The sequence below is a fragment of the Macaca thibetana genome, chromosome 20 (genome assembly GCF_024542745.1).
Source record: "Macaca thibetana thibetana isolate TM-01 chromosome 20, ASM2454274v1, whole genome shotgun sequence".
In the NCBI taxonomy this organism is placed as follows: Eukaryota; Metazoa; Chordata; class Mammalia; order Primates; family Cercopithecidae; genus Macaca; species Macaca thibetana.
This window is the reverse complement of record NC_065597.1, coordinates 9,524,148-9,537,766: the sequence shown is the minus strand read 5'-3', so window position 1 is coordinate 9,537,766 and position 13,619 is coordinate 9,524,148. Positions and strand designations below refer to the sequence as shown.

Sequence of the window (13,619 nt, the reverse complement as noted above, 5' to 3'; positions counted from 1 at the left end):
TGGTAGAGACAGGGTTTCACTATGTTGATCAGGCTGGTAATTCTTAAAAGTCTCTGTTGCATTAATAGTGAACTCAAAACTTTTTTAAAAAACAAACTTTTAGTGTTTAAAAAAATGACATTTGGGGATAAATTTTGCTTATCAGTTCACTGTTTTCCAGTTACAAAAAGTGCTTAGAAATCAACAGTAAGATAACATTTTTTTCTGATTACAAAAATAATATATACTGCTTGCAGAAAATTAGGAAAACAGAATAAAGAAAAAAATAATTTTTCATAATTTCATAACCTGAAGATGGATATCTACTACAAAAAATTGAGATCTGACTGTAAATAATTCATTGAGTTTTGCTTTTAGCCTTGACCTTGAATTTAGCTCAAGATCACCACTTCCCAACATGACTTTTAACGGTTGCCCTGTAGGGTTTTGTGGATTTGCCATCATTTACCTAACCAATCTCTTATTGTTGGACATTTATATTGTTTCGAATCTTTTGCTTATAAATAACACTGAACTTACTGAGGCAGATACACCCTGTGCATCTTAGGTCCCTAGGAGGTCCTTAGCAATCCCTAGAAGGGTAATTGCACCGTGGTCTGAGGTTTTGATTGGGAACATCTGCTAGTCACCTTGAAGACAGTAGGATTTATTCGAAGGATTCTTGACCTGGGAGGCGCCTGGAACCAGGGCGCTCAGGGACTGCAGCTACGTTCCTGGCCCAGAATCAACCTTCCAGGATTGGCTTGGTGAAAGCAGGGCGGGGCCGAGCAGGAGGACTGGGCGTGGACACTGCAGCAGGGCCACCTGGTGCAGGGAGGGATGGTGTGGTGCACTGTGACCCTCATAAATCCAAAGGTCTGGCGGCCAAGGCCAGCAGCTCTCGGAGAGCTGAGATTCTTGGTGCTGGCTGGGCTGCTGGAGACAGCAGGTACCGTGTTCCTTCGGGAAGGTGGGGGCTAGGACTGTGGCTCTTTCTACCCGATCAGACCCCGGTGCGAAGAGGGAGTGTAGCAAGAGCCCAGGCAGGTTGTGGGGCCAGACCACGTTCTCTGTCAAGGTCCAGGACCCCCAGAACCTGCGGTCCGTTGATTGCCAGGATGCCCGGCAGTGGAGCTCGCAGACACTAGCCCTGGCTGAGCATTTATTGACACAGCGCACCCTCTAGTGGTCATTTCCCATGACCAACCGAACAGGCACGGATGATACTCCTTGGTTCAGCCTCTAGCCCCCCAGGTCTGGGAAGTCTGTAGATTCGCATTCTCCTGGGACCCATGAGGCAATGGTTGAGGGTGGGTTACAGGATGGGAGAGTGTCTAGGCCCAACTCTGTCCCTAACTTGCCTGTGTGGCTTTGGCCACATCTCATCCCCCTCTGGGTCTCACCTTGGCCATCTGTGAAATGAGGATGGTCATGCTAGCTTCAGAGGTTTGGCCTGGGGAAGGGGAAGGGCTCTGAGCCTCTGCTCCCCTTGCCCACTTTCGGTAGGCTTGGGACCTAGCGTTGGCTGGAGCAGGCATGTGCAGTGTGGTCAGAAGATTCCAGGGCCACTGGGTTTGGGGTATGATAAAATGTACAAATTCAGAGGCAGGCCCTCCTCCACTACAAAGATCACTCTTCCTACCTTAGGGTAAACAGGTTCCAAGCAGAGGAGGTGACCAGGGTGGCCAAGAGCTCAGAGCCAGGCCCCCTTGAAGGTTGGAGGGACAGAAATTGTCCTATCTGGAGGTGTCTTGGGGATGGGGAGGCTTCTTGGAGAAGGAAGTAGTGAACAGATTTCATGGGCTCCAGGGATTGGACAACCGTGAGTTCAGGGAGCAGGTACTTCAGACAGGTGGGAAAACAGCTCAAAAACCAGTTGGAAAGGGTAGCATTGGCAGGAATGACTGAGTAAGGAGCACTTCTCCCCGAGAAAAGCAATGAGAATACTGGCCAAAATTGTCAAAACCAACTTTTTCAGAACTCTGAAAACTAATCAAAAACTTGCAACAATCCAAGGTGTACCTATTTTTTTTTTTTAACAGGTAAATATTGGTAAGAACAGTGAGCTTGATGGCATTGTCCTTTTTTTTTTTTTTTTTTTTTTTTTTTTTTTTTTTTTTTATAGAGACCGGGTCTCACTATGTTGCCCAGGCTGATCTCAAACTCTTATATTCAAGTAATCCTCCCTCCTCAGCCTCCTAAAGTGTTGGGATTACAGGCATGAGCCACCACATCTGGCAGAGCTTGATGGCATTTTAACTTGCCCTAGTCCCATCCCCTTCTCCTGAGACCTGTGGTAGCCTTGAAACCCAGTGGTTTCATAATCATGGTGGAAATCAGCAGCCTAAAGACAAACAGAAAGATCAGAACAGGGTTGGAGCTTCTGCAAAGTCCAATTCCCAGATAACTGTCATTATTCAACTTGTCTGGTAGTTCCCTGGAAGAGACTCCACTTGCAAGGCTGTGTTCACTTGACCTGACTTGGTGCCCATTCAATGCACACAGCCTTTTCTCTGAGGTTATTTGTTGAAAGTAATCAGTGGCAATTGTTTAACATTGCAGCTGCCTGAGGCAGTGATAATGGCTGGGGCCAATAAGAAGCTAACAAAAATTTTAAAAGGAAAAGTTGAGGAATGAGCTCTCCATAGAAGGCTTTGAAAAGCTTTGGCATATTCCTAGGAATCTACAAATGTTCCCTCTTCTGTAGGTTCCTCTGATGATGATGGTGTGTGTGCATATGTGTATGTATGTGTATTTGTGTGTGCATGTGCATGCTTGTATGCATGTTTATATGTTTGTGCATGTGTGTGTGTTTCACAAGTGCTCTATCAGCTCTAGAAATGGAAGAATCTCAAAGGTTTTCTTTCCCTTTTTTTGAGACAGGATCTCACTCTGTTACCCAGGCTGGAGTGTAGTGGTGTGTTCAGAACTCACTGAAGCCTTGACCTTCCAGGCTGAAGTGATCCTCCTATCTCAGCATCCCAAGTAGCTGGGACTGCAGATGCATGCCACCATGCCTGGCTAATTAGTTTTTTTTTTTTTTTTTTTGGTAGAGATAGGGTCTCCCTATGTTGCCCAGGCTGAAGATTTTTCTTTATTTAGGTATAAAAAAATACAGTACTTGTCATGCACCAGTGTGGCCAATATATAGTCATAATCTGTAGAGCAATTACTACAATTATAGAAAATAGAAGGTTACAGGAATTGTTTTTCCAACTAAAAAACCTGAAGTAATATTGTTAACCTAAATAACAACCTGCTTATTATGCAAAAACCCTTATTCTATATATCTGTGAGAACTAGAAACTTGTAAGTATCATTAGTAAAAAAATCATTATAAGAAACTAGTTATTGGTTAAAACAAAAAAGTCAGTGTTATCTACAATCCCTTGCAGTGTGAGGGGTTTTGCCCAGAGTGGGAACCTCAGTCCATGATGAAGGGTGAGCTGGATGTCTCCTTCCCTGCTCGTCTCTGTTGACTGATGCCACTTCTCCAAGGTGTGTTTGCAGTGAAACGTTCCAGTGGAAGATGCTCGGTTGATCACAGAGGTTGGGCAGGGCAAGGCCTTGCCTTCTGCAAGGTGTGCCTGAGGTTCGATTCCCTGAGATGTGACAACAGCGAAGTGTAAAGGCACATGGCTGGGCTCTGTCATGCAGTCATGAGTGGGTTTGGACATTGGCCAGTCTTGCTAAAGGCCACATCTTGGGTTCCTCTAAACCAAGGGATAAGGAGTAGAGAGAAAAGAAAGAGGGCATGGATTGGCGACTAGGTGAGGCAGAGAAGGGAAGAGCTGTCTGCTCTGGGAATATCTGCCCCTTCTCAGGCAAAACTGGAGGGGTGCTGAGGAGTCTCAAAGCAAGGTCTCAGCTCTTCCAGGCCTTCTCCAGAGGGGATGGGTGTGGAGGTGGTCCTCACCCTGTGATCTGTCACTCTTGATCTCCACCGCCCCTCCAGGATGAATTCACAGTTGCTTCGAAGTTCAACAAGCCATTTCCCTGAATGTGGTTCAGTGCTCAGTACAGCTCAGCCCAGGGAGCTGAGGGACTTGGCAGGCCAGTGAGGTCACTTCAGGACCCAAGGTCAGGAGCTGCCATGGGGCCCCTTCTTCCCTCTTGGCAGGCCTGGAGAGGGGCTGGGGAGTGGTGGGGCACTTGGAGTGGAGTATGAAGGAGTTGGAGCAGGGCCAGGGCTCTTGAGAGAGGGCATGATGGACGGTCACAGTCTCCCTTGGGAATGGGCTGCGGAGACTCCTGCCCCACAAGTCAAGCCGTCCAGGCCTTTGCCTCCAGGCAGATAGGGACCAGGACCTCACCAGCCTCACCACGGCATTCAGGGACCCTAGAAAAAGACCCTCCAGCAGTTGAACACAGGCTGTTTTGCTTTGCAGCCTTGGGGAGCCAGAGGAAGTCTTTGAGTTAGACGGCGGTCTGTGGGTGACGGGGTTATGTGGATGTCTGAGCCCAGACAGAACACTAGCCTGGATTTGCCAGCATTTGAGAGTAGTCATCACTGACATATGCTCCCGGATATTTCAGGAACCTGGAGTTTGCTATCCCAAGGCTGATGAGGTCTCTGGGACCCAGGAGGAAGGGGTGCTGGGCTGGGGAGTCAGTGCCATTTTTGGAGGCTGTGGTGCCTAGCGTCTGACTGGCCTGGGCTGCAGGGGGTTTGGGCCCCCAGGCCCAGAGTGGCCTCGGCCACCTAATACAGCAGCTCCTCCCGGGGGTCCGAGCCGTACAGCTCAGCCAGCATCTTAAACCTGGGTCCCCAGTCGTTAAGGAAGTCGTAATCTACGTCAGAGTCGGACGAGTCGGTGCCCAGGGAGCTGAGGGACTCGGCTATGGACTCCGAGCCCTCGTAGCCATAGATGTGCAGCGTGTCGTAGGGGGGGCCATCGCCGTCGTGGTCCGCCTCGTCCTTCTTCACCTCGATCATGGCTGCCATCTCCCCGGGCCCCCAGTGTGCCCCCGGCGCGTGCCGCGGCGGCTTCTGCACCTGCGCGTAGAGGGATGGCCGGGCGTCCAGCGCCGGCCGCGGGGGCTTGGCCCCACCGCGGCGCACCGAGTTGAGCACCGACACGTCGTAGCTGGTGGTGTCCATCTCGCCGCCGCCTTCCTCGTCGTAGGTGACCAGCTGCTCATGGATCTCCGGCACGCTCTTGCCGTGCGCGCGGGCCTGCTTCCGGAGCCGCCGCCGCAGGAAGATGAGCAGGGCGATCACTGTGGCCAGGGAGCCGAGAGGCAGAGTCAGACAAGGCTGGGGGCCGGGGCGGCCCCCCATGTCCCCATCCCTGCCCCGCCCCCTCGACCCCATCCCCACCGCCCATCGTGCCCCCATCCCCGCTGCCCCCTCACGCCCCCATCCCGGCCGCCCCCCAACATCGCATCCTCACCGCCCCCCGCAACTCCCTCGCGTCCCCCCCTGCATTCCCATCCCTTTGGCCCCCCCTTCCCCTGCAACCCTATCCCTGGCCCCCTACTTCCCCTGAAACCCGCTCCCCACCCTTCCCCCACATACCCATCCCCGCCATTCCCCCACACCCGTCCCCGCCACGCCCCCGCACCCCCATCCCCACCTCCCCCGACACTCCCATCCCTGCCTTTCCCCCACACCCATGGGCAGGTGCGGATGTCCGGCCTGTGGGAATCTCTGAGGGGTGTGGCTATGTGAGGGTCTTGGATCCCTGAGGAGGGGTGGACCGTAAAGTGCAGAGAGTTTCTAAAATGAGGCTCAGGCCTTCTAGCTTTGAGTTACTGAACAAACTACTACATACATAAGTAAAGCTGGGATGCCCTGGGAGGCAGCCCTGCCCCACAGCCTCAGTTTCCCTGTCTGTAAAACAGAAATGATGACTTCCCTGCTCTGTTTATATTTGGGAAGATGATTGCGAGGTTAAATACAATTCTATTTGTGGTGGGGATGCCATCATCATCATTAATTATTAATAAAGGAGAAATCTCTGCTGGAGAAGCCCCAGAAGGGGAGCATATCGAGGGCGCTCTCAGGGGAGCTACAGGCAGGAGAGGCCTGGAGTCCATATTGCAGGTGCACTGTGGCTGTATCCAGGCCTTGCCTTGAGTTCCAGGGCGATCTCCAATCACCTGAGGGCTTCCTCTGGAGGATCAGCCCCTGCCTCATCTCATGGCGAGTGAAATGCAGGATACAGTACATCACTCCTCTCCCCCCATGGGAAGAGGCTGGGGGGTGGCCCCACGCTGCCTCCCAGCACCCTTGTGGGAGGAGGCTTCAGTTCCTCATCATGGGAACATTCCACCTTCACTGGCCACCTCCCTTCCCAGCTTCACTCCCCCTCTGCCTTAGGAGGTATCCAGGGAAATAAACCACCTCCCAAATAAACCACTTCCACCCCAATCCTCATCCCAGGGTTGCTCCCTGGGGAATCCAAACTAAGGCCTACAATGCTCCTAAAATTTCCAAGGCCCAAACAAGAAAAAAGTATCAAGTATCAAGGCCAGAGGAATTCTATAAAAAGAAAGAATGCACGTGGAGACAATCTAAATTAGAAGTTTTTAAACTTTCCATTTTAGAACTGGATCCTTTTTCCTTTTTCAAAAATAGGTTTCATGTAAATACATGCCCAGAACAATGCCTGGCACACAGTAAATGCTGAAAACATCTAAGTGGAAGGAGTGACTGTTATGTATAAGTTATTTTAAAGTGATACTGGCCTGATGAGTGGGGGAGGAGTCCTGAGCCTGGCCCCTCCTCCTCCCTGGCTCATCCCCCACCGTGAGCACCCAGGTGGATGGAGCTCACATCCTATATCCTGCACATGAACTGGCCAAGGGCTGCAACGCAGATCGGAGGCAGGGTTGGGCCTGAACCCCTGGCCTCTACTTCTCCTGTGAAGCTTCCCCTCCCCGCAACACCTTCCATCCCCTTCCACCCACTGCCCAGCACTGACCTGTGATGGTGAGGATAGAGAGTAAGATGGCTACCACTGCCTGGATGCTCACGCCCACCTGGGCGGCCATATCCTCGCAGAAGGTGAACTCGCCCTGCTCGTTGCACTTGCACACGGCCACGGTCAGTGTGCTGGTGCCCGTGCGGCTTGGCATGCCATTGTCTGAGATGACCACGGGTAGGAAGTGGACCTTGGTATGCTCCCGGTCAAACTGCCCGTACTTGACTGTGATGTTGGCCGTGTTATCTGGAAACACCAAGGCCTCGGAGTCGGGCTTTGCCATCTGCACAGATGGGGAAACTTGGCTCCTCCAGGAAGCCTTCCCTGACTGCACCAGCCCGTGTGCTGCCTGGGCTGCTTTTCTGCCCTTTGCACCCAGCACCTCTTGTTTCAGCCATCTGAGTGCAGGCCTGTTCCTCCATAGAGGGGATATTTTGGGGCTGCTGCTTTGACCCAATCTCCGAGAATGCCTTGGTGAAAGAAGGTAAAATCCTTTGCTTTCTGTATTTGTGAGCAACTGATGCCTGTCCCCTTCCTCTTCTCTAACCCCACTCCAGTATCAGCAGGTTTTCTCTTTCAGCTCTATTAATGAACGCACTGTTTCAAGCTTTGACAAGCAATGGGGACAAATAAAGTTTTAAAAAGTCTTTTAGCATTAGGTTAACTTCTAAGGCAGCTTCAGCTATCTCTGAAAATCCATTGTTACATTGTTGAAAACAATGGCCATGTCCCTCGGGGCACAGAGAAAATGATTACATATAGAATTGTGGGTTTCCTCTGCAGTTTGGAACTGGGAAATGCTTTTGTCCAAATATTGGCCCCGCCCACCTTCCCAGATCCAATCAGTGATTTCCTGTACCCAAGAATCCCCCAGGGAGCTTTTAAAACACGCTGATTTTCAGACCCCTATGATCACACACACATCTTATTCAGTGGTTCTGGGCAGAGGCCACATAATCTGCCTTTTGCAGGGTCTCAGGAGGTTGTAATGTCAATGATCAGAGAAGGATCCAGGGACTCTCTGCTCCAGGATTTACATAGCTACACAGGCTCCACACACTGGATTGAAAAGCCCAGGAATCCATCTTTTAGATTTTGAATGAAAGCCAACTATATTTCATTATTCATAATTACATTTCAGCATTAAGTCTATTATATTTCAAATAAACTATATGTCATTGATGCTTATGGGAGAAACTAGAGATTTTGACATGCAGGTTGTTCATGATATAAGTGAATTTGACACTAGCAGGCTTGCCTCCTATTGTATATGGGTGTCTTTGGGGTGGCACTGAATCTTTCTACTGTATTGCAGATCCCTACTCTGAGATGGGACTGAGGTGGACATTGGGGAGGGGGTGACATTTTTGCCACATTATTTAATTCTAATGACAACTGGGTGTTGAATGGTCTGTCATTGACTTGTCAACACATCAGGGCCACCTTCTCCATCCCACAGGAGTCTCCTTAAGGACTGGTCTGTGGCTGATCCCTCAAGTCTGCCTCCAACTCTCAGGGACCCCACTCCCCAATCTTCCTCAAAGGTAGCAATGGGCTGCTGCAATACAGCCATCCTCATCCACCATAGTTTTGCCCATTAGGGACAGGCAAGAATTCCATCCCATGCTGGGTGAAGGATCACTCTGCTTGAACCCAAGGGGAATTTTCTCTATTTTTCTGAGGAAATTTCAGAGGCCGTGGAAGCTTGCCTACTTGTGGCTGGAATGAAGTCAACTCAGCATCATCATTCAAGTCGGCACCTGCTCCTCAGAAGCTCCGATTGGCTGCTAATGACATCACACGGCCACCCTGCTAATCGTGAGTAGTCATTGTAGCTGAATTAAAACAAAGCTCACTGTATCCTTGGGATTTAGGACTTCATATTTCCAGTTTTGACTCTTTGGGAGTGACCTCAAAGTTCCATGTTTAATTTGCAGTTTTGCTGACGCAGAGAGCCTCCAGTGTGGGAGAGGACTCCTTGGCTAGTTCTTCAACAGAGCTGACTGCCTGCATCCCCACATCTGTTCTGTACTCCTTGCTGGCTCCTTGCAGGCGATGTGGACTTGGGAGTTTGGATGGAGTGTCTCTGATCATTGCACAGACCAATTGTACAATGTATGTGGCAGGAATTGTACAAAATATCTAATGATTTGAAAATCCCAGTGGGAGCCTGCCCTCAATTTGCTGGCCTGGTCTTTGACCTTGGTGCCTCAAGACTCAACCTCACCCCGACCCTGTTAGTGCCAACTGACTGCATTTGTTCTTTTTTGGAGACGAGGTCTCGCTCCATTGCCCAGGCTGGAGTGCAATGATATGATCATAGCTCACTGCAGCCTCAAACTCCTGAGCTCAAGTGGTCTTCCTGCCTCAGCCTTCTGAGTAGCTGGCACTACACGCATGTCTGAACTGATTACTTTGATGCCTACCGTGATTATCCGTGAGGGTAAAGTTGTTCTCAGTATTCAGGGTGAATTTGAACTTTACATTTCGTGGTGTTATGTCCTTGTCTATTGCGGAGATCTGCAGGACCAGCTGGGGTGTGGAAGACAGGAGATAGTCAGTGATGGTGGTGGGGTGGTCTGAGGTTTAGCGATGGAGCCCTTGGGTTTAGACCTGACCATGGCTGTTTCCCACCTGCAACACTCACCTATTTAGTTCTTCATAAAGCCACTCTTTCTACTCCCCTGCCCTGCCAATATACTCCCCATACATTCTCTCTGAGCCTCAGTTTCTCTACCTATACAATGGGCATAATGTTATTTTCCTCAAGGCTATTGTACAGGGGAACTCTTGCTGACTCTGTTGAGCAGTTCTGCCCCTCAGCCTGCCCCAGAGTGGTGCTGCCTTCCCCTCCCACCTGAACCAGACTCACCTGGCCATGGGCAGCATTCTCACACACTTTGGGCTGGTAGGGCTGGGCAAACTCCGGGGCATTGTCATTCTCATCCAAAACTTCAATGTGGACTTGCACAATGGATTCTTTTCCTGTGGGGGTTCCTGCAGGGGAGAAGACTGTCACCATTATGGGCTCAGCTGATGCTGGCCCTGGGGGTGGAAGATGTGTGGAAGGAGGGCTGCCCTATGGAGGCCACTTTTTGTAGGAGGAGAATGTGGAACAGAGGCCCGGGATGGTGTTCTGGAAGAAAGGAGTTTGGTGGAGGGGGAGGTGTTAAATCTTCATCCATAAGGTTTACTGAGGTATTACTTTGATTATGAGAATCAAAAAGGTAAACCACCTAAGTGCATTAAAAATATTGTAATTAAATTTCTAAAATTAAAAATTTAATTATTTGATTAAATATCTAAAACATAATAAATTAATCATAAAAGAATTGAAAAGGTAAACAACCTAAGTAAGATTGGTCAGTAAATTAGGCCACTGGAAAAGAATGAAATATATGGCCACTGACAATGCCTATGTAAATTACATCTTAAAAATATAATTAAAAAAATTTTAAGGCCAGGTGCTGTGACTCATCCCTGTAATTTCACACTTTGAGAGGCCCAGAAGGGAGGATTGCTTGAGGCCCAGAGTTGGAGACAAGCCTGGGAAACATGGTGAGACCCCATCTCTACAAAAAACTAAGACATTTCCTGGGTGAGGTGGTGCATGCCTGTAGTCCCAGCTACTCAGGAGGCTGAGTGGGAAGGATCATTTGAACTCAGGAATTAGAGACTGCAGTGAGCTGTGATTGTGCCACTGCACTTCATCCTGGGTAACAGAGTGAGACCCTGTCTCTCCCTTAAAAAAAAAATTAGCACCATGAGAAAGTGGTTCTGGAATAAGGTTAAGTAAAAATGCGGAATATATTATCTTACACAAACATTACAATCTCATGTAAGTATAAAAATATGTATAGAAAAAACAAAAATACAAGAATGTGCTAACAGTAACTGTCTCTGCATGGTGGCATTGGTGGGAGGAGTATTTTCTTCTCTTTTTCTGTATTTTCCACATTTTAAACTATTGAAGTATAAAGATTCTATTAATGGTATTATGTGGAGGAGAAAGAAGCAAAGACTGATCTGGCCAAACATGCAGGAGTCCATTACAGTTTGGGGCAGCAGCTGTGTTGGCAGAAGTGAGTCTGGGTGGGCCTGGCAGGCTCCAGGGATCCTTGGCCTAGTGGGCTCCTGGGTAAAGTGGAGTATTAATAATTCTCCTGGAGGGTGATTGTGATTTTCTCAAATAGATAAAGGATGCAAAACTCCAACTCTTGCCCCTCCCTCTGGCAAAAATTACCCAATTTCTGGAGAACCTCACAATCTCAAAGTTGGAAGCTGCTTCACATTTTGAATTCTACCTATTAACTGGTGCATAAACACCCTCTGAGGGAACATTTCCCAAACAGCCATGATACTAAGAATCATGGGACCCTTGTTAAATGCACATCTCTGGCTCACTGGACCAGAACCTGCAGGGTGGAGTAGAGCTTTATGCTTAATAGGTGCCTTGGGTGATTCTCGTCACAGACACATCTGCACAGCCCATTTCATGACAGTGCTTTTCAAACTGTGACATGCATGAGATTCTGATTCAGTGTGGGGGTGAGGCTTGAGATGCACTTCCAACAAGGTCTCAGGAGATGTTGATACTGCTGGTTCAAGGACCACACTTAGGCATGGAAGCTCTATAGCATCCCAACCAGCGGGTGCTTCAGCAGGCACTTCTAATACCCCTCGAGACCCCAAATGATTGATTATGCCAGTTGGAAGAATGAAGGAAAAGGAAAAGGACCCAGGTGCCCTGGCAGATGCGGTCACTCACCAGTGGAATCCAGTTCTTTGGCCTCCACAGTCAGGTTATACCAGGGGTAGACTTCTCTGTCCAGTTCTTTCTCATTGTAAATGTCTCCCTTTTTTGTGACTCGGAAGAACTGGCCCTTGTCACTGGTCCTGCGGATGGAGTATCTGCCCAGGGGAGAGAGTTTCATGGCTTTCTAGTGTTCTTTGCTGAGTCTACACTCCTCAGCATGATGGACAAGGCCCTTCTGCATCTGTCCCCTGCATCCCACTTCATGCCCCTCTGTCACTGCTCATTGCACTCTGATACTCAGACAAGAGTGGACCTACACAGAGAGATTCAGGATAACAAGATAATATCTTTGATCTTAGTTACATTGCCATCACTGGACTGAAGGTGGTACCTGAGACCATCAGATGCATGTTCAGAGCTGAACAGGTGACATCACACCATAGCTGGGACTTGTTTTAGTGATGAATGAAAAGATCATTGGGCAAGAGCCAGGGAGGAATACAAAAACAGCTGGAAGAAATATGAAGTAATTACAAAGAAATTAACTTTGTGAAATAAAAAATTTAAAAAGTTATTTCAGAAATCAGGAAAAATCTATTGAAAGATAAATATATATGTTTCGTGTATATAGGAAAAATAGTTGCTACCAATGAGGAAACTCCCAGAACAAACAGAGCAGAAGAAATAACAAAAAAAAAAAAAAAAAAAAAAAAAAAAAAAGAAAAGAAAAGAAAAGAAAACTTTCCTGATCTGAAGAAAGTTTTGAGCCTACAGATTATAAGGTGTCATTGACATCAAGCATCATTGAAAAAAAAAACCCAATATTTAGGCATATCCTGATGACACGTACGAATTTCAAGGCTGTCTGAAGAAATTGAAAAGAGTCCAGACAGAAAGAAATAATTTCCTTATGAAGAAAGAAAAATCAGATTTGCCTCAGATGCCCCCACAAAATTAAATACTAGAATACATTGACAGTATTTTTGAAGGGAAGTGTTTATAATCTGAGGATTATATGAATGGATCTAGGTGTTATTAGAAGGCAAGGTTGGGCGTGGTGGCTCACACCTATAATTTGAATGCTTTGGGAGGGGCTGAAGCTGGAGGTTTGCTTGAGGCCAGGAGTTCAAGACCAGCCCAGGTGATAGAGTGAGACCCTGTCTCACCAAAAAAAAAAAAAAAAAAAAAAAAAAAAAAAAAAAAAAAAAAAACAAACCCACAAAATAACAAACAAAAAAAACCACAAAAAAACATTAGCCTGGTGTGGTGGTGTGTGCCTGTAGTCCCAGATACTCAGAGGCCGAGGTGGGAGGGTTGCTTGAGCCTAGATGTTCAAGGCTGTAGTGAGCTATGGTTGTGCCACTGCACTCCAGCCTGGGTGACAGAGGAAGAACCTGTCCCCGCCATCCAAAAAAAGGCAAAGAACTAAGATATTTGTGTCCTGAATTTTTTTTTGAAAACTTACTGTATCTAACTAAACATCTCAATATAAGGTAAACACCTGGTATGGGAAGAATTAAAACAAACTATTGATTTGTTTATCATACATAGAAAAGCAATGGGTGTGTGTGTATGTATAATAGTTTTAACTGGAAAATATAGGTCCAAGGAAACATTTTAAATTTTGCAGATGGAAGTAAATCTCACTGGTAGAAATAAAAATGGAGGCACCTCATCCAAATATCTAGGAGAAAAAAAAAATAAAGAAACATAGACTGTATAGCAAAGCTGGGGAAAAAGAAAAAAGCCATTAAGTTTGATAAATGAGAAATGTAAAACAAGATAAAAGCAGTAAGATCAAACATATCAATCATGATGAAAAATGTAAATAGGTTAAACACAAAGCATTTCAGTTTAGATTAAAAAGCAAAGCCAAATGCATTCTTGTTTTCAAGAGACAACTTAATGCCAAATGACCTGAAAAAGTTAAAAGTAAAAGTTGGAAAATTTGCATTAGG

At 47.5% G+C, this 13,619-nt stretch overlaps 3 protein-coding genes across 3 annotated transcripts in view; all 3 read right to left on the bottom strand.

The window, feature by feature from the left end:
• The window catches only part of CA7 (carbonic anhydrase 7), an 836,404-nt gene that overhangs the window by 451,926 nt on the left and 370,859 nt on the right, over positions 1–13,619 (bottom strand). The gene's annotated exons all lie outside the window — the stretch shown is intronic.
• LOC126945038 (uncharacterized) lies at positions 3,051–4,496 on the bottom strand. The gene has a single exon (XM_050774984.1). It carries the CDS (start codon positions 4,494–4,496, stop codon positions 3,987–3,989), a length of 510 nt encoding a protein of 169 aa, XP_050630941.1. The 3' UTR covers positions 3,051–3,986.
• CDH5 (cadherin 5) overlaps positions 3,051–13,619 on the bottom strand; it is a 38,641-nt gene continuing 28,072 nt past the window's right edge. Inside the window, exons 8-12 of the mRNA XM_050774908.1 lie at positions 11,674–11,816; positions 9,778–9,902; positions 9,332–9,437; positions 6,906–7,151; positions 3,051–5,199 (exon numbers count right to left, since the gene is read on the bottom strand). Coding sequence (XP_050630865.1) covers positions 4,682–5,199; positions 6,906–7,151; positions 9,332–9,437; positions 9,778–9,902; positions 11,674–11,816 — 1,138 coding nt within the window. The 3' untranslated portion in view covers positions 3,051–4,681. The remainder of the gene's footprint in view (positions 5,200–6,905; positions 7,152–9,331; positions 9,438–9,777; positions 9,903–11,673; positions 11,817–13,619) is intronic.